Source organism: Mauremys mutica, chromosome 17 (genome assembly GCF_020497125.1).
Source record: "Mauremys mutica isolate MM-2020 ecotype Southern chromosome 17, ASM2049712v1, whole genome shotgun sequence".
In the NCBI taxonomy this organism is placed as follows: domain Eukaryota; kingdom Metazoa; phylum Chordata; order Testudines; family Geoemydidae; genus Mauremys; species Mauremys mutica.
In genome coordinates, this window is record NC_059088.1 from 27,279,031 (window position 1) to 27,299,445 (window position 20,415).

A 20,415-nucleotide genomic window follows, 5' to 3' on the forward strand; every position below is an offset into this window, starting at 1 on the left:
AAGGGAACTGGATAAATTGATGGTGGTTAAGTCCATTAATGGCTATTAGCCAGGATGGGTAAGGAATGGTGCCCCTAGCCTCTGTTTGTCAGAGGGTGGAGATGGACGGCAGGAGAGAGATCACTTGATCATTGCCTGTTAGGTTCACTCCCTCTGGGGTACCTGGCATTGGCCACTGTCGGTAGACAGATACTGGGCTAGATGGACCTTTGGTCTGACCCGGTACAGCCGTTTCTTATGTTCTTATGTTCTTATGTTCTTAACCTCTTACAAAATGTGTTAACTGTCCAGAGAGAGGAGCCCTAGGAGAAGCCTGGTCTGGGGAGCAGGCTAGAGATGGATTTTATGTTGACATCTTTGTTAATAAAACCCAGGGACAGGGAGATGGGCCAGTTCTGGTGTCCACAGTTCAAGAAGGATGTTGATAAATTGGAGAGGGTTCAGAGAAGAGCCATGAGAGTGACAGACTCAAGGAGCTCAATTTATTTAGCTTAACAAAGAGAAGGTCAAGGGGTGATTTGGTCACACTCTACAAGTACCGACATGGGGAACAAATATTTAATAAAGGGCTCTTCAGTCTAACAGAGGAAGGTCTAACACGATCCAATGGCTGGAATTCAAAAGCGAGATAAATTCAGACTGAAAATAAGATGTACCGGTACATTTTGAACAGTGAGAGTAATTAACCGTTAGAACAATCGGCCAAGGTTTGTAGTGGATTCTCCATCTCTGACAGTTTTTAAATCAAGATGGGATGTTTTTGTAAAAGATCTGCTCTGGGGATTATTCTGGGGGTGTTCTCTGACCTGCGTTACACAGGGATTCATCCTCGCCGATCACAATGGTCCCATCTGGCTTTGGAATCTCTATGCATCTATGAAAGCATCTGCTCCCCCCCGCCCCCGGTCAAATCAAATCCCAATACATTAGGGGACAAGCCGAGGTGCTACACCAGCTGAGAGCTTGTCCCCTAATGTATTGTATAGGCAGCAGCAGGAAAGCATTGCAGGAGAGGTGTGAAGCCATAGCAAAGAGGCTGTGAGGAGGAAGCCCATGCCCCGGTCACCAGCAGGAAGTGCGCACTAGGGTTACTTGGATTTGTATTGCATTTTCTGCCTCAGTTACACAAGGAGCCATTTTGGCCCTTACTTCTTTGGTGGCCACCAGTGAGGAAAGGGTAGTGGCTTCTGATAATGCCAGGAGTACAGGCACTCAGGAGATTTAGAGGCTTGTCCTGCAGCAGGTTCTCTTGGGTCCCGAGCACCTGGGTTTCGCTGCTGTGCCGGTGGAAGTTGTGTCTCGCTAGGGCTCAGGTCCTGCTCTGGTGTCTGGGGTTCTGGACCCTGACAGGGGCTTGGGTCCCGCTCTGGTGTCTGGGACTCAGAGACCTGATGGGGACTCGAATCCTGCTCTGGTGTTTGAGGCTCCGGGGCCTGATGGGGACTTGGGTCCTGCTCTGGTATTGGGGGCTCCGGGGCCTGACGGGGACTCGGGTCCTGCTCTGGTATTGGGGGCTCTGGAGCCTGACCGGGACTCAAATCCTGCTCTGGTGTTTGAGGCTCGAGGGCCTGATGGGGGCTCAGGTCCTGCTCCGGTATCTGGGGCTCTGGGGCCTGATGGGGACTCGAAACCTGCTCTGGTGTTTGAGGCTCCGGGGCCTGACGGGGACTCGAATCCTGCTCTGGTGTTTGAGGCTCTGGGGCCTGATGGGGACTCGGGTCCTGCTCTGGTATTGGGGGCTCTGGAGCCTGACCGGGACTCGAATCCTGCTCTGGTGTTTGAGGCTCGAGGGCCTGATGAGGGCTCAGATCCTGCTCCGGTATCTCTGGCTCTGGGGCCTGACAGGGACTTGGGTCCCGCTCTAGTGTCTGGGGCTCTGGGGCCTGTTGGGGATTCGAATCCTGCTCTGGTATTTGAGGCTCGGGGGCCTGACGGGGACTCGGGTCCTGCTCTGGTGTTTGAGGCTCGGGGGCCTGACGGGGACTCGAATCCTGCTCTGGTGTTTGAGGCTCGGGGGCCTGATGGGGGCTTCGGTCCTGCTCTGAAATCTGTAACTCTGGAGCCTGATGCGGGCTTGGGTCGCGCTCTGGTGTCGGAGGCTCCTGTGTGCGCCCCCCACAATTTGCTTCTCCCTGGGACGCTGAGCTTCCACCGTGGCCGGGTCGCTGACCCTGGCTTACTTCCCTGTCACAAGCCTTGGCCACTTGGAAGATCAGAACGAGAAACCCGTTGAAGTCAAGTCTGCCATCACGGTCAGTGTCCAGCAGCTGCAGCATCTTGTCTATGGTCTGGAGACCCTGGGGGACCTGCAAGGAAACAACACCCGGACCAAAGCCCATTAACCCGTCATATATTCTCCAGTTAGAAAGAACAAGCCAGCTCGGCTGTAATCCCCGGCTGTGCCTATGCTTATGGCAGGGTGTAGATCGCAGACACTGCACCCCGCTAACCTGGGTATAAAGAGCAGTGTAGCTCAGCTTAGGCAAGTAGACTAGAGTGCCCCACACCCCTGAACCCCACAGCTCTCCCCACGCCCAAGCTGTGCCTCCCATGTCTACACTGCTATTTCTAGCATAGTGTCCTGCTGCCCCCGCTGTGGCCTTTGCCCCTGCAGTGAAAGGCACCGGCCGTGAGGAAAGGCTCCGGCGGTGGGAACGCAGTGGGGAAAGCTGCCTGCTGCCGGAGCCTTTCACTGCGGCATGTAGCTACACTGCGGCCTCTGCATTCCACTGTAAGCGCAGACATCGTCTCAGGGTGAAATGCCCCCTGAGCAGAGGGCCAGCCGAAGGCCCAGGCCTCAGTGAAATCCTGTTATAGCCCCGAGTCAATTGAATCCTGTGTGTTCCCAGCTCATTCACAGTTGTATATAGATAAGCATGGTGTCCCGCCCCCCCGGTTTCCAGTTGGTATTGGGCGCGAGCAAAAAGGTTCTGAGTTCGCATTAGCGGAATCCTCGTCAAACAGGAGAGGGAAATTCTGAGAAAAAAATCCCTTCAGAAAATTCTGTTTCCTAGTGAAATTTTCAGTTTGAAATTTATGATATTTTTTCCTTTTTCACATTGTTTTTATGATTTGTACATTATTTCATGACATGTCAGCAGCCGTTACGCATAAAAAGGCATGTCATAGCGTGTCAGGTCATCATATGTCCTAACGGTCAAAATATTTATTTTATTTTCAAATAGATTCGGGGCAGCTGCTCCTTAGCAGCACAGATTGAAATGTCCCTTCTTTACCAGCTCAGTCAAACTGTTACGTTACGACACAAACCGGAGAACAGACTCTTGTGTATCTCTTATATCAGTTACCGAGCAAGAACACGTGCATCCTAGAAGAGATACTCATTGCATAGACCTTCCCCCGCCTCACTCCTGAGCCTAAGTAACTAGCACAGGCGTCTTGGCAGTGCTCACCACAGTCACATCAGCAAACTCCTGGCGGATGAGCTGCCTCAGCTCCCCCTTGCTCAGCGTGGGGCAGGCGCCATCCCTCTTTGCGGACATGTAGAAAGCATTGATAATGCCTTTGATATTGCTCAGCAGCTGAGTCATCTCCCTACACGTTCGAGTGAGCCTGGAAGAGAGGAACAGACATATTTTTTCCCCAGTAACACTAAACTCATGTGTAATCTCAGATCCCATGTGGATGTGCAGGAAATGACAAAGTGGCTAAACAGATGGACAAATGGACAGTCAAAAAGATGGGTAGGTGGAGAGATGAATGCCTGGATGAGTAGACAAACAGACAATGCCTAGCTGAGTATATGGAGAGCTAGATAGATGGACAACCCCATGGATGCATGGCTGTAGAGACAGATGGATAGATGCCTGGACTGGTGGTTGGAGAGCTAGACAGATCAATGGATGGCTGGAAAGATGGATAGAGAGACAGTTGTTGAGATGGATGGATAGTTGGAGGGATAGATGGAGAGACTGACAGTGAGATGGATGGATAATTGGAGGGATAGACGGATGGATAGACCGTTGGTGAGATGGAAGGATAGTTCGAAGGATAGATGGATGGATAGACAGTTGTTGAGATGGAAGGATAGTTGGAGGGATAGATGGAGAGATGGAGAGACTGACAGTGAGATGGATGGATAGTTGGGGTGATAGATAAATAGCCCCCTTTCCTCATTTATCTTTTTGCTTCTGACCACAGATTAAATACAGTCTAAAGTTCAGCTTTGTAAAAGTGGCTAAGCTGGAGGAAGAACAGAGCTGAGCATACAGCCCAGCTCTGGGAAGCCTCAGAGTATTGTAATTTCTAATTCATGGTCTGCCACAGTCACTGGTTGGAAAAAACAAATACAGACATTCCTTTAAGACAGCTCGGCGCTGATACATCCAGGAACCTGTTCCTCGCTTATATCAGTCCTGGTTTACTACCACCAATAACATTCAACATCTGTAAAAATAACAAGATCCCTGTTATCCAGACTTACCGGGTTCAGTAACAAGACAAGTGCAGTAGAGTAGTTTGGAGTGGAGCAGAGATCTTATATAGGGTTCTTAATCATACCCTGTGTGTCTTCCAAAGGAGACACCCTCAATGTGCAATGGCCTGATTCATTTCTAACCAATTCAGCTACCACCTCCCCCCCACCCCCCGGCTTTATTTATCTCTTACTTCTGTTGTACTGATTTGCTGCAACAGCGACTGCAGAATATGTCCAATGCTAGCCCCACCCTGGACGCCTTGCCAAGGCATTTTACAGAAAGGCTACTTTTAATTTTTCTGTAGGTGTCACCCAGAAATGTCTCTGAATGTCTGTGGAGCAAACCTGTTTTGCAAGGATCAGCTTCTCAAAGTGATGGGCTTTAGGTAGAGAAGCAGGGGAAGAAGCCACACATAACATAAAGGAATATGCTGTGAGGGGAAGTTCTCTGGCCTATGTGACACTGGAGGTCAGACGAGATGATCACAAGGGTCCCTTCTGGCTTTGGAATCTTCAGAATATTTTTTGATAAGCGACTGTGATAGTAAAGTGACTTGAATAGGGTTTTTTTTATGAGGAGGTTAAATGCAATTGCTCTCTTCCCACTGCTATAGTGCTTTCGGTCTCTGAGCGCAAAATACGACAGCATTAGTTCTTGAAACTCTGCTGGTGGCTGTAGGTGCCTTGCTGGTAGGAACACGCAGCTGTGTGCGCACTGTGGAGGGGAAATGTTGTCAGTGTTTCTCTTCTGCATAAGTGTCTGTGTGCGTTGGGGGGTGAGTCGCCTTTGGATAGTTTTTCTGAGAGCGTGTGCGTTGAGGGGTAGATGTTAACACTACCTGTCTGGTTAAGAATGCTCCTCTCTGTGTGTGGTGAGTATTATAAAAAAGATCTCTTAGAATCATAGACGATCAGGGTTGGAAGGGACCTCAGGAGGTATCTAGTCCAACCCCCTGCTCAAAGCAGGACCAAACCCAACTAAATCATCCCAGCCAGGGCTTTGTCAAACTGAGCCTTAAAAACCTCTAAGGAAGGAGATTCCACCACCTCCACCATCTCTTATTTGGGCTAATTTTGAACCTGCCTAAACGTTGGAGATTTAAAAATTTGACACTGACACATTGAAGAAGGAGCAGAGAGGGGCAGAGTTAAAGACAAACCCAGAACCTCCCCCTTCCTGGTAACGATATTCATTTGAAATTGACACGGCCCCTCTGCCCCCCAGGCACTTTTAAGAGAGGCTGAAATGTCAGGGTTACGTCCCCTACTTGCTCCCTTCTGTTTTGTGAGGTCAGGTCTTCACTGAGGGCCCGCTCCTGTGACGGATTACTCAGAGTAGCAAACGCTGCTCCTGGTAGTAAGTGTTTTCAGGATCAGGCCCTTGGCTCTGTGCAGGTGGACCAATGCACCTGCCCGCATGAGAGTGCAGGATCAGGTCCTTTGAGAGCAAGCTGTTTGGAATAGGGCCAGGCCGTTTGATGGCTGGAAAGTGCCTAAGGCACTAAATAAATGAATGACGATGACAGTAATTAATATTACAGAGGTGTGGGAGTGGGGGTGAGAGAGGCTGTCTAATGGAGAACTAAATACAATCAATACATTCCACCACATATAGCGCAGCCACTTAACATGTAGGGAAAAAAATGATCCCTCATTTTCAGCACTTGCCATAACAGAGCAATGCGGCCTAGTGAATCAGACCCTTGCCTAAGAGATATGAGATCTAGCTTCTAAGTCCTAGCTCTGCCATTACCTAATATATAATGCTCTGTAAATCCCTTGCCTTCTGGTTCCTCTCCCATCCTTTGTCTATTTCGATTGCAATTGCTTTAGGGCAGGACTGTTTTTACAGCCCAATGGGCCTATGATCTCGGGCGGTTACTTTAGGCACTGCTGTAATAGAACGAATAATTACGTCAGTCAGAGGCAGTAGAGCTATCCGAAGTTGGCCAGTGGTATAGAGAAGAAGAGTTATTTGTGGTTTAGCATTGGAGAAATAAGGGGATTATTTCACTATGCACTAGGGTTGATTGTGGAAGGATGCATCTTTCTGTCTTCCCCCTGGGAGCGCGTTATATGGTCAACCTATATTTCATGTCCCTCCCTGTGCAGGTGTTTTGGGATTAGACACGTATGGCTAAAATACTTGTTCCAGCGTCATTGACTTGTTCTCCCTGTAACTGCCATGAAAACCTCACATTCAAAATTACCGTCTCCCAAGGATATCATTAGCATCAAGGTGGGGGTAATTAACACCCTGTGGGCACTGGACTAATGTAGGTGTGTTCAAAACAGTGTCATTCAACTGGCTTCTTCCCGTGGGGCCTGTGGAGTCTTCTGTGGTTTTCCATCTTCCTTGTGCCAGGACAGTCATTCTGAGCAAGGACCGTTGATTGAATAGGTGAATTAATTACTGTATCTGGTTCCAGACCCTAACACTGAGCTCTGACCAGTCACTGCCGGCCCTGGGTCAGAATCTCCAGCTGGATTCTCTGACGTGTTCTGTAGGCATTTATATCATGTCCTTTAAGGTGCTGGGTTCATATAGTACTGGAGAACGAAGCCCTCTGTATAGCCCTCCATTCAGCCTGGGTAGGGGGAGAGTTAACTTCCCGGACCACCTATGGGGGAAGAGAGCAACAGAATCAGAACTGAGGCCCATCTGCTGCAAAATACAGGGGCCTGTGCATAGGCAGGGAAACCCAATTGTGGCTCTCTGTATGTGTATATGGATCTCCTCAATATATGTTCCATTCCATGCATCTGAAGAAGTGGGCTGTAGCCCACGAAAGCTTATGCTCAAATAAATGTGCTAGTCTCTAAGGTGCCACAAGGACCGCTGTTCTTTTTGCGGGTACAGACTAACCCGGCTGCTACTCTGAAAATTGTGGCTCCGTTATTCATGCTGCCCTGACACCAGGAGTCGTCCAGCTGAAGTCAATGGGTGTCTTTGTGGAATCCGGTGCTGCTGAGTGTGGAGGAGGGGCTGGCCTCTTGGTAGCAGAGGACTAAGACTGTAATTTCTTTGGGGCAGAGGCTGTCTTTATGTTCTGCATTTGTCCAGCACCTCGCACAGCGGGGCCTTAGTCTCTGAGTGGAGTTCCTAGGATAGCACCTAGGAACACAAATAAATAAATTATTAATAATAACAATAATGTAATAAATAAACGTAGCTGCTTCAGCAGAGAACAGCGATACACGTGCTGCAAAGCAAGTTAACAGAGCTCTTTTCCCTCAGGCTCACGCCGGCTATCTGGAGTCCAGTGGGTTCAAGGAAACAATCATCGTCGAGGCCATAAGAATAAGAGGGTTAGTGTGACTGGGTGTCTCACCTCTGCCCCTTGCTGGACAGAATCAGAACTGCTTAAATATACATCATAGGCCCCTTTCTGCTAGCACGTAGCCAAAATGCTCCTTTAGCTCAAGGACCACGGGACCGTGGCCCAGATCCACAGACGTATTTAGCTGCCTAACTCCCACCTAAAACCCTTGGTGGATCTTGGTGGCCTGTGCCTTTAGAGCAGAGGACGTTGGAGAGCCCTATCCCTGTCATCTCCGGGAGACTCCAAGGGGCTGCGGGGACGTCGTGAGAACCATGAAGGCCTGGTTCCCCGTGGGGTTTGTTATAATAAAACATTTGATCACTTCTGGGCCTCTCTAGCAAAGCATCCTAAGCAGGCCAATGAAACAAACCCTGATCAGCCTGTAAGGATTTGCAGTCTTTTACTGCACGTATTACTGAATGACAAACACAAGGCAAACCCCTTTGATTAGCATGTCTGAAGCTAACAGTGGGGTGCAAATTAGAACCTCTCTTTCGGGTGCACAGTGCAGCTGGCAATAATTCAAACGTCTGCCTGGACAGCCTTAAAGGCAGCTTTTCAAAGAGTGCCACCAGCTGGGAGTTTCGATAGATAGCAGCCAGGACTTTCAGCAGCCGGGCGCACCTCGTCGAGATCAGTTAAAGGCGGAGTGACAGTAAAAAGGAATGTTGTGCATAATAATAATGTTTAGCTCTTCCCAGCCTTAGTCAGATTAGTATAATTATTACAGCTGGGGAAACTGAGGCACATAGCAGGGACGTGACTTACTCGCTCCATCAACAGCTCTGTTGTACTGTAGAGGCATGGAATATGCTGGATCAAGCCTCCAAGCGCTAGCGTCGGCACAGCAGCTGAAGCAAGCCCACTGTGCCCACAACGCATACAGCAAAGACAGTGGTAATGCATCTCTTCTCTGAGCTGTTCCCTGGCCGTTTGCTACCACGCTGCCCGGGAGCAAGCAGAGAATTCATTCTCAATGGATGCCCGTCTTCTGCCTTTCTACTTGGACGGTCCATACAGTTGCTACTGGCTTTTATAATGTGTCCATTCGTCTGCTGCGACCTGGGCTGAGTCCCAGCAAACTTATCTCACTGGGTCAAGAAGTTAAGTTTTACTAACTCCCTAAATATCTTTATTAGAAGCTGCTACAAACTAAGTGCAGTTTAAAAATTTACTATTAGGCATTTGGGGGCAACATCCTCACAGTAGGACCCCCACTTTAGGCTCCTACTTTTGAGCATTGTTGCTCTAGCCAACAAATGGCTAATTAGAGAGTTTTATTTTAAACACTACAGAAATACTTACAATTTTTAAGTACACATTTTTGTTTGAGAGGAAAAAGAAATAACAATCAGATGTATCAATAGATATTTACAAAGGAAGCCACTGCCCATATCCACATTTTTGAGATGGGGAAACTGAGGCACCAAGCAGGGGGAAGATTTGCCCCAGGTCAGGAAGCGAGCCGAGGATGGAATTCATAGCTCCTAGTCTAGGGTGCTATCCACTTGCCCAAATCACCTAAGGAAATTCAGCTCCAGAATCTATATTAGAAACATCATTAGGAGCAAAATGCCCCTCCAGCAACATAAAGGGTTAAATGGTTTCAATGGGGTGATTTGAAATCACTACAGGTGAGCCTCTTAATGACTTACTAATTGGGCAGGAGGTGAACATAAAAAGGGGACATAAGCTAGGCCTCAGAGGAAAATTTGGAGGAAGGGGGTGGTGTGAATGCTGAGCTCGAGGATTCAAGCCAACACTAGGTTGAGCTGTCAGAGGAGCTGTATGACTGGTCATGGAGGCAAAGCCACTTTTGTTGTTAATGGAATTATGTGATTTATGGTAGTTGTAGAATCCACAGCTGAGCTCAGGGCCCCATTCTATTTGGAGCTGCACATACCCAGAGCAAGAGAGAGTCCTTGCCCTGGCTGGCGTACTCAGTTTCAAATCAAGTTTATTATTTCACCGTGGGTTCTCTCAGGCAGCGGTTTCTAGGAGCCAAACCTGGTGAAAACCAGCACAGGATGAGAGATGCTGATAAAGCAGACTTGATGCCCCTGTTATATATGCTACTGTTGCTGGGTTGCAACAGAACTAGAAACAAGAACAAACTTTGCTATGGAGCCTGTGTTGTGTCCCTGTAATTGTAACTACAGAGGGAAAACGTTGATACTTAGCAACAAAACAGCACTCAAGATCTTTGAATGGTCCCTTGCTGCTGCATTCTGTTTCTGTTAACCACCAACCCTTTATACAGAGCTCCAGTTTCAGGGTCAAGACAGCTCTGCTTAGAAGGACAAACAGTATCTTATTAATGAACATTGGGATCGTGGTCTGGAGCTGAGACAGGCTTAGATTTTCCCAGCTTATACACCTACCCAGGCCTCCTTCCTCTGTAACATTCAAAATATTTGGCTGCCAACCTTGTCATTAAGCTGTAACATGGGTGGAGTGTGATTGGTGAGAGTGTACTGAGAAGGGAGGTAGGTTGTGACAATCTTACTGGAGTTATTTCTAGTTAAATGCCTGGCCCACTTCTGAAGTGATTTCCAAGCTGGAAGGAGCATTCTGATGAAAACAACTAGAGAGAATAACACAGTTTTATTTTCCATTGGGTCTTTAATACACACCTGAATATCTTACAGAAGCCAAATAGTGCAGGGCCAGAGAGAAATCATGAAACACAGAGAGAGAAATTCCAGTGCTGGCAAAGGAGAAAATTCTTTACATATTTCAACTGGGTTTTGAAATGAGAAGGAGGATGTAGGCTACAGATGGAGGAGAAAGCTCTGCTGTCAGTGAAATTGTGTGAAAGAGTTACAAAGGGGACTGAGGCCAGGGAGGGGGAGTAGAGAAAAACACATCCAGGAGTAAATCTATGCAGGGTCTCTAGCAAGCCAGGTAGGGGACTTTGAACTGGGTCCTGCTACGAACGGGGAGGCCACTCCGGTTGTCTGAGGATGGGGAGATATGGCTGAGTCTGTTGATTTGTATGAAGAGGTGAGTGCGCCGGGAGAGAGTTGATTTCCCTGAGACTGGAGCTTTACGTTCCAGGGGCAGGGAGGTAAGCCCCGATCCGAGACCCTCATGTTGTCATGCCAGAGAAGCTGCTGCTGCTGAGTTCATCTATTATCATTTGTTTGTATTGAGATAGCACCCAGGAAACCCTAGTTGTGTACAAATAGCTCTCTCCCCCACAGACTGTGGTTGCAGATTAGGGCTCTGATGTTCCTGGTTTCCTAGGATTCCTCAGGAGAACAGCACATAAGCAACATGAATTCCAAAGGCAAGTTTTTTACATTTGCAGTCACCATAGGACAGATAACATACTCCAGCTACGTGGGCTGAGTATGAGCTCAGGGGAAGCCTGTGGGTCCGTATTCAGCATGGCTAGTTCATGCCTTTGCTTCTCACTGCCTGTGCCACCATGGTTATCCTGCTGGTTTGAGTGCATGAGCAGGAATCACACCCCTACCTCCCCCGCTTAGACATAGTATGTGACCAGTTTAGATGATACACTTAGCCTCATTTTACAGCGGGAAAACTAAGGAACTGGGAGGTTAATGCACCTTTGGGGCGGTGCTGCTTGAGTGATGACACTTTTCAAAGCTTCTTGAGATCCCCGGGGACAGGGAGGTGCTAGAAACGCATCTTTATTATTCTAATTTAGAAAATTGAGGGCAGGAGAGGAGTGGCTGTGTGTCTAATTTTGACACATACACTCGTGTTTTCCCACAGTGGACGGCCTGGTTGATGGGAAAGACGAATAGGTTGGGCTCAAACAGAATTGAAGCGGGTGAGACACATTTCTGGGGCACCTGGCATTGGCCACTGTTGGAAGACAGGACACTGGGCTAGATGGACCTTTGGTCTGACCCAGTCTGGCCGTTCTTATGTACATTCCTCTCTGCTGTCTTTGATCCATGGCAGCGACAAATCAGCATGACAAAGTTGCTAGGTGTGACTGGCAAAGAAGCAAGTCTGTAGCAATGGATTGTTTACTTAGCAAATGCTAAGTAATAAATAGCAACAATTTTAAAGATGTATCTGACAGAAAAAAATGGCATGATAATTTGGGCTCGCTGAGGGAAGTAGCTTGGGGTTGCAGACAAACTGGTTTCTCTGGAATACCAGCTCTGCTAAGGTTTCTTAATAATAGTGAAAATAATAGTCGTTTGCACCTCTGACTCCATGTGCCTGGACACAGATTGTTTAAAATAGAACATTTAAATCCAAGCATCTGACTGCAAAAGCCCTGTAGCTCTCAGGGAAGAACTCATAAGCCCATATCTAGGGACAGGTAATATATTTGTTTTCATTTTACACGGAGTGAGTAAAATTTCCCAAAGCACATAAGTCCCACTGATTTGTGCCTGTCTAGTGGCTGAGCTATGCTACTGCTACCTGCCAATGGAGCTGCTTTTTAAGCTCATGCACTTGAGGTCCTTGGTGTGATGCAGAAGGTTCTGGATTCCAATCCATGGTGGGTTTATTACAAGTGGGTCCACAAAATGAGGGTCCAGTCCTCCAGCGGGTTACTGTGGGCAGTTCCCAGTGGGTTGTTCCATCCGTGGTATTTCTAAAGCCCCTTTTCCACAACACCTAAGCACTGCCCTGTGTCAGAGCCTCATGAACGTTCCCTGTGTACCCTCCTCTAGAATTCCAGGACACCTCTCCTGGTGAGTCTGCAGGAGCGGGAGGTATAAGCAGGCGGCGGGGTCCGATATCTCATTTCCGGATGCCAGGCCATGGAAACCATATAAAAAGGCTCACATCACAATGCTCCCAATCGACACGACTTCTTCGTTAGTTCCTGTAGGTGAATTGGGTAAGTCTCCTTCTGATTATTGGGAGCTAACTTCATGGCAGGACTTAATTTTTAACTTTCCTCTTCTAGCTGTTCACAAGAGTGCTTTGCTTAACTATCTAGTGGTTATTTTACTAATCCTACTGCATGCCTTTAAAATGGGATTTCAGTCCATCTTCCCGTGGGCTTGTTCTTTCTGAAGTGGTTTGCAATATCAATGCTCTCTGCCAGGGCTGATTCCCCACTTGAGTGCAGAAGGTGGGGGCCCGCAAGGATTCTAAAAATTAATACTGGCCACTCCAGGCTTGTATTAAACTCCCAAGGTTACAGCTTTTCTCTGACCTTGGATGGGTAGGTGCTGCCACCAAACAAGTGCAAAACCCCTTTGAGGACCAGGAAGGTGCACTTGGGAATTCCTTCCTGTGGGGTACCCTCAACCGCTTCTAGTCCTCCTCCAGGGAAGAGCTGAGAAAGAAAACTAAGGAAATCAGCTGTTGCCACCAGCTAGTTAAACAACATGTGCACAAACCTCTTGAGACACAAAAATCCAATTCTGTCCTTAAAAAAGGTAAATTTTATTAAAAACAAAAAGAAAGAAAATACATCTGGAAACTCAGGCTATTGCTAGATTTTTTAAAAAAAACACTTACAAGGATTAAGCATCAGGAATAATGTTCTTGAGGTCCAGCTTAAAGGTTACAGGCAAAACAAAAGCATTTGAGGTTAGCACAGAGGAGTTCACAAGCCGTAAAGAAATAAAAGAGATAAACCTAATCACGTCTTCCTAGACGTTTCCTGATCTACTTACATATCTGGGATTTCAAATGAGTAGTTTCTAGGTGTGATACCGATGATTTTTTTTATACCTGGCCCGAAGTTTCTTACAGCATAGTTGCACTGTGTCTGCGTCTCCCCGAGAACAACAATAGACAGACAAAAGGGGAGTCTTGTTTCAATTTTAAACAGTTCTAGCCTTCCCATTGGCTCGTTTGGCCAGGTGCTCACTCCCTTCCTTTTACCTTTGCATAGCAGTAAGTCATTTTAACCTTTTACAGGTAAAGCAAGTCGAGAACAGCTACTAAGAGAGATTTTATAGCTAATTGACTGGCTGGGTCCATAAAAGGGAGCTACCCCCTTGTCCCCACACTTCATTTGTCACACTCTCTCTGGAGAAGTGTTCCCCAGTGCACAAGCCACTGATTCTGCTGCATGTTCTGGTGTGTGATGCTAATGAGAAGATAAAGCTGCTTGTCTTGATTTTGCAAACCTAGAAGCCTCCTTTGTCTTTCAGTTTTGCCCACGTCCCAGGAAGATGGCTTACCAGCAGCAATGCAAACAGCCCTGCCTGCCTCCTCCATGCTGTGAGACCAAGTGCACTACCAAATGCCTGGATCCCTGCTGCAAAGTCTGTGTGACCAAGTGTGTGACAAAATGCGTGGATCCCTGCTGCAAAGTCTGCGTGAAGAAGTGCACTACATGTGTGCATCCATGTCCATGCCCTCAAAAGTGCCTTCCATGCCCTCCGTGCCTTCCAAAATGCCCACCTGTGCAGGACTGCTGCAAAGAAAAGAAGCTCTGTTAGTGCCCACAGAACCACCAATGTCTACGGAATGAAAATGAATTGAAGTCTCCTGCATAGTAGCTTCCTCCTGACTTCGCTGGTCTGGCTTTTCCCTTGCAGTGTGACGTGTTTCTAGGAATGTTTCCAGTCTCTGTCCTCACACTGTTTCTGCTTTTCCTATCCAGAGGTCAGTGCCCCCGTTGTAATGAGTAACTGATCATCTTTGTGCCCCTGAGATATCAGCTGTGCCTGGGACAGATCCTGTAACACTTGTTCTGTAGACTCTTTAGTGTTGGAGATTTTCCCCTCTCTGGTCTCTTTTCCCATCCCGCCTTTTCTTGTAGATGCGCAGCAATAAAAGCTACGATTCATGACATCCTCTGCCTCCTGGTGTTTCATTCTCTTCAGCAGTCACATGCGCTCAAACCCAGATTCTCTTTCCCTGGGTTTCCTTTTCAAAAGGCCCTTCCCTAGGAAGTGGATGCAAGTGCCCAGAAGACGTGATGGGGCCAGAGGCAGCAAGGAGGAGCAGAGGCAGCAGGGTACCCGTGGGACAGGCCGGTACTCCTGCCTCGGTGGGACTGAACTAGTCAAACATCAGCTTGTGTTCGACAGGGCCTGAATTCCCATCCAAAAAATAGGGGGTGCTCAGCACCCACGAGCCATAGTGGTTCCTGGTCCTGCTTGAGGTCGGCTCACAGGGCGATGCCCTGGCCTAACCACACAGGGCGCTTGAGTGTGGAAAGTGATGAGTTCTGTGCTGCTCCCAGCTGCAGCCCTTGGGGCAGGGAGTTGGTTATAAACAGAGGCAGGGTGATTAAGATAACAAAAGCTTGTCATTAAGTTAAGGATTGTTACATGAGCCTGAAAGCCCTGCCAGGCACTCTAGTGAAAAGATAGGAAACAAAGGGCAGGAATAATTGGTCCATTTTCAGGATGGAGAGAAGTCAATAGCAGTGTCCCCCAGGGGTCTGTACTGGCACCAGGGCTGTTCAACATACTGATAAATGATCTGGGAAAAGGGGTAAACGGTGGGGTGGCAACATTTACAGATGATACAAAATTAATGAAGAGAGTTAAGTCCAAAACAGACTGCAAAGAGCTACAAAGGGATCTCACAAAACTGGGTGACTTGGCAAGAAAATGGCAGATGAAATTCAATGTCAAATGCAAAGTAACGCACATGGCAAAATATAATCTCAACCATATCTACAAAATGATAGGGTCTAAATTAGCTGTTATGTGTCAACAAAGAGATCTTGGAGTCATTTGCAGTACTCTGGAAGCGCTATGTTTCCAGAGAAATGCAGATTTATAAGAATCTTTCTCACTATGCTGATATCATCCTGAACTGTGGAAAATTCATTCTCCAGCTTCAGAAGACTTAAAAGTTACCTCCAGTCATCAATGGGATGTAGCTGTCCTTTCTGTGCATCAAGACCATACCAAGGAACTAGATGTAAGTAAGATTGCTGACACTTTCATCCAGAAAGGTACATTGAGACATAATGTCTTTAAACTGGGATGTTAGTGAAGGCAGCTTGTAGGTGATTGCAATGATTTTAATATGCTGTAATTCACGATGATGTAATTATGTAGTTCATAACCATTGAATCATTATTAAAATAGTAAAGATATCAATGATAGTGTATAAATATGCTGAAAATAAACTCCCCCCAAATCTGGCAGAACCCCCTTCTCCAGCCCCTCCAAACACACCACCTGTTCAAAAGCATCCACCAGCAAAAACCTCCGTTTCACTTTTCCTGGAAACTCGGCATTGCTGTATTCACCCCTCTACATTTTCACCTTTAAATTGCATAAGGCGAGAAGGGACCATTAGGATCTAGATTGACACCCTGTACAATACAGCACAGAGAATTTCACCCATTGACCCCTGTATACTTGAACCCAATATCTTGTGATTCACTAAAGCATCTCTGCAAGAAAGGTCTTGATCTGAAGACTTTTAGTGATGGAGAATCCTCCCACTTCCCTTGGAAGGTTTTTTCATTTGTTAATCAACCTCCTTGCCAAAAATTCATTCATCTGACATCCCTTTGCAAGTTATTTCTCCTCCTCTTGCTTAGCTCATGTTCTCCTGAGCTTTGCTCGTTATTTCACTGAAGGTTCCAAAGGTTTATCCTTCCACAGACTGTTAATTCTCTTATGGGATCAGGACCTTCCATGTAGGATGTAACTGACTGTGTACGTATCCCTCAGATATTGCTCATATCCTAGAGACTCACTCTGTACAATTCCACCATCGCGTGTTCAGCTCTGGAATAATTTAATTCTTCAGCCTCCATCCAACCTTTAATTTTTGTTGTGTTGAAATCTAGCTTGTAGTTCCTGGAATCATCTGCCTCCTGGTGTTTGCTTTGCCCTCTCTTTGTCTCTTTAATCACTGCTTGTCTCTTGTCTCGCCTATTTCAAGCTCTCTTCTGTTTCACTTTTAAAGACCCACATAACCTGAAAAGTGGGGAAAGAAAAATCCTGAGATAAGCCTGGGTGACTTCGTACAAATCTGCAAACCTAAAAAGAAACAAAGGAGAAAAGACCATCTGAGCTTTTCTTACGCTGCAGTGTTCTCTGGGTGCCAAAAATAATTCAACCCGCATCAGCCAAGTCCTCCCACCTCTTTGCCATCCTTTTATCCAAGAGTGTGTCAGTGCTGGTGAAGTTACGGGAGAGCTATTATTATTACTTCATATTTCATTAGCTCCTCAAGGCCCCACTAAGACCAGGGCTGCATGCGTCAAGGTCTGAGCAGACACGTGGCAAGACACAGTCCCTTCCCCTGAAGGTGATAGAATCTGGGGCACAATCCTGATACAGAGGTAAGGCCAAAGAGCATCATTAGTGGTCCAGGACCCCATTGTGCTAGGGGCTGTACAAATGTATAAGGAAAATATGGTTCTGATCCCAAGTAGCTTACAATTAGGCAAATCTCTACAACAGTTTCTCTTCTGAAAGAAAGAAAGAAAGAAAGAAAACAACCACCCAAGATAAGTAAAAAAGGAACATGAGGTTCCTGACACATGTATGATAAGTTCTCATTCTATGATTTAAATCAATTAAAACTCTTGTCATGCTTGTTCAGAATGCTCACCATCCTGTGTAAATAGCATAACATGGGTGACTTTTCCAGTCCATATTGGGGTAATTATAATTCCAAACTCACACTGATGGCACCTTAGATATGCAAATTTTATTAACATAATGTAAATGAACAGGGGATTGCTATCACCACTAGGGGCACTGATGTCCCATATGTACAAGGATAGACATCCCCCTGCACAAAGGTCTTACACTAGAGGATGTTGAAGAGAAGCTATTACAGTTAGACATTTTTATATAAGAAGGTCCAGAGAACTCAAAACCAAGAATTTTATAAGAGCTGGTTGAGGAGGTCACTGGACCATGGCTGGAAGGTTAAGCTAGAAAAATTCAGATTGGAAATAAGGTGTAAAATATTAATAGTGTGATTAGTCATTGGAACCATTTACCAGCCATGGTTGTGGATTCTCCATCACTGATGATTTTTAAATCAAGATTGGAGTTTTGTCTAGAGTCTATGCTCTAGGGGTTATTCTGGGCTAGTTCTGTGGCCAGTGTTGTACAAGAGATCAGATGAGATGATCAGAGTGGTCCCTTCTGGCCTTGGAATCTATGAATGTCTAGTGTATATAGCAGGAAGCCACTACTAAGCGAAGACACAATGTCAGATGATAATGACCCCAGATATTTCTTCTAGCAGGACTAAGAGTGGAGACTGTCCTACCACTAAAAATACTGGGGTATTCGTTATTCCAACATCGACTCCGTGCATATAGAAGCGTGCAAGGGAACTGCATTTTGGCAGGAATGGAAAAATACCTATAGCAGGTCAGACCAAAGCTCAATCTAGTCTAGTATCGTGTCTTTGACAGTGACCATTACAAGATATCTCAGAAGAAGGTACAAGAACGCCTGCGAAGGGAAACTTATGGAAATACGTAAGAATCAATTTTAGGAAGAAAATAAGCCAGTTCTTTATTGTATTGTTTTTTTCCAATGTGGGTCATGTGCTAGAACTTACAAACAGTATTTGCTCAGACAGTGTCACGTGCGTCTCCTTAAAATAATTATAACTAATTATTAAAATACTTATTAAAAATCTTGATGCAAGCAGGTAATTGAAGAATCTGTAGATGGAGGAAGTTTGGATTGTGAAAAATCAAATCTATATAGCCCTGCGTGTCTCATTTCTGGGCACTTGGCCATGGTAATGATATAAAAAATCTCCCACATAATGTCTGACCCATGCCAGTGTTTATGGATACTATCAGTAATACTTTATTGAAGGGTGTATGAATACTGTGGAAGATCAAGATATTTTCTCATAACAGTTTCTTCTATTGCTCAACCAGCCATTGGTTTTCTAGCATGGCCAAGTTCCGATGGGCTCTATTCAGTACCCACAACAATAAAAGTACATTGGAGGCAGGGCTGGCTAATTTAACAAAGCCCCTCCTGCATGGTGGCTTTTGCAGCAAGTCCTTTCCCAGCTGAATCAGAGCTCTGAGGTACTGCACAGTCCCTTCTCATGACATCCTTTGGGGGAGTCTTTGAGATTTTGAAGAGCCTCTTCGAAAGGAAACGAGAGCTGTGGGATCTTAGATAACTGCCTGCGATACAGAAACATCCACATTAACCAAAAAATACACTCTGTGGGCTGGCAGAGAGATCAAGGAGAGATTGGAGATTATGGAAAATGTTGAGAATCACTGGTATGGAAAAGAACCAGATTTAAAGTACTTTAGACCTAGCATCCTTGAGTTTTCCTGATTTAATTGTTAGAGGCCAAGGAAACTGCAGATCCTCTGTCCCTCTCTTCTCACAATTGTCACAGTGATGCTCCCTCGTCATGGGTGGGTTGAATCCCTCTCTAGTGACTACTCAACAGAAAATGGAATTTCAAGGTGACAGGTGATAGGTAATGGTGTTACTACTTAACTCAGGTGGTTGAGGTCTGAGTTATAACCCTGATGTCCCATGTTCCAAAACAATTGCAGACCTGTTGTGGGGATTGTTGCATCAGCATATGCCCCTCATTGTCATTTTTCTGATATAGGTTATCACAGAAGCATAGAATATCAGGGTTGGAAGGGACCTCAGGAGGTATCTAGTCCAACCCCCTGCTCAAAGCAGGACCAACCGCAATTAAATCATCCCAATGACTGACTCATCTTCTATCCCTTAAAACAGCGTATTCCAGGAGCATGGCATGAAAATGAATATGGGGCACTGCCTGTGGAGCTCAGTCTTATTGCTCCTTCCAAAGAAAAGGATTTAATAGATTAAAAAAAACCAGCCATATTTTATGCTAGTTCTGCCTGTTGAGCCACTTGAATGTAACCATGGCAATACATCTAGTTTTCCTGAACCAGTTTGACATTGGAATCAATGGAGTTACTCCAGAGATGTATTTGACCATCAGGTTGTAATCAGCAGTGGATGAGAACACTAAATTGATTGGCAAAGATAATCCTGGAACTCACAGTCCCTTCTGAAATGATAATATTATGTATGTGTTGGAATTGCCATAGCACCGAGGTGTCCTTTGAATGGACCTAGACTCCATTAAGCTAGGTGCTATACAAACACCACCTGGACCTGTCCTCATTTTCACAGCTGCATCCAATGTGCTGAAAGACGGATAATCAGAATTCTGGAGTCTGGCTAGGTTGACCAGAGAGCAAGTGTGAAAAATCGGGATGGGGGAGAGGGGAGCAGGATAATGAGGTGGTAGTAGGGTTGTATGTAAGTCAAATCCCTTAATAATCGAGACGGTCTCAATAATATCAGAACATCTGGTCACCCTAAGTCTTACGCACCTTTCAGGTGTGGATGTATTGGGCAGTTACAGCGCAAGGCGGGTAGCTGGTGGCAGTCCTTGAATATGGCAGAATATTACGATGCCAGTTACTGGGTATCAGCAGTATTGTCAGGTGCTAAAAAGGCGTGAGTGGGTCCCCAAATCACGAGAATTAAAAAAAACCCTCAATGGTTTTGTGGCTGAGCTGCTGCAGCAGGCAGAACACCTCTGACAGCTGAGCTGCTCCAGCCCCCATGGGTGCAGCGCACCTGGATACCCCCTGGGAATTCAGGCCCTGTAACATATACACAGCAGTCAACAGACAGGGGAGGTGCTGAGCAGGGAACACGACCTGCTGCTTGCCTCTTTCAGTCCCACAGAGGCAGAGAACCGGCCTGTTTCACCTGAACCCTGCTGCCTCTG

The 20,415-nt window shown here is 46.3% G+C and overlaps 2 protein-coding genes across 2 annotated transcripts in view; one reads left to right on the forward strand and one right to left on the reverse strand.

Moving 5' to 3' along the window:
• Window positions 1–1,145: 1,145 nt before the first annotated feature.
• Window positions 1,146–3,551, reverse strand: LOC123351500 (pollen-specific leucine-rich repeat extensin-like protein 1). Its single transcript, XM_044990884.1, has 2 exons — window positions 3,414–3,551; window positions 1,146–2,306 (listed from the first exon to the last, which is right to left on the reverse strand). Exons 1-2 carry the CDS (start codon window positions 3,549–3,551, stop codon window positions 1,146–1,148), a joined length of 1,299 nt encoding a protein of 432 aa, XP_044846819.1.
• A 6,307-nt stretch (window positions 3,552–9,858) lies between these two features.
• LOC123351501 overlaps window positions 9,859–20,415 on the forward strand; it is a 60,357-nt gene continuing 49,800 nt past the window's right edge. The window contains exons 1-2 of the mRNA XM_044990885.1: window positions 9,859–10,764; window positions 13,863–14,148. Coding sequence (XP_044846820.1) covers window positions 10,735–10,764; window positions 13,863–14,148 — 316 coding nt within the window. The 5' untranslated portion in view covers window positions 9,859–10,734. The remainder of the gene's footprint in view (window positions 10,765–13,862; window positions 14,149–20,415) is intronic.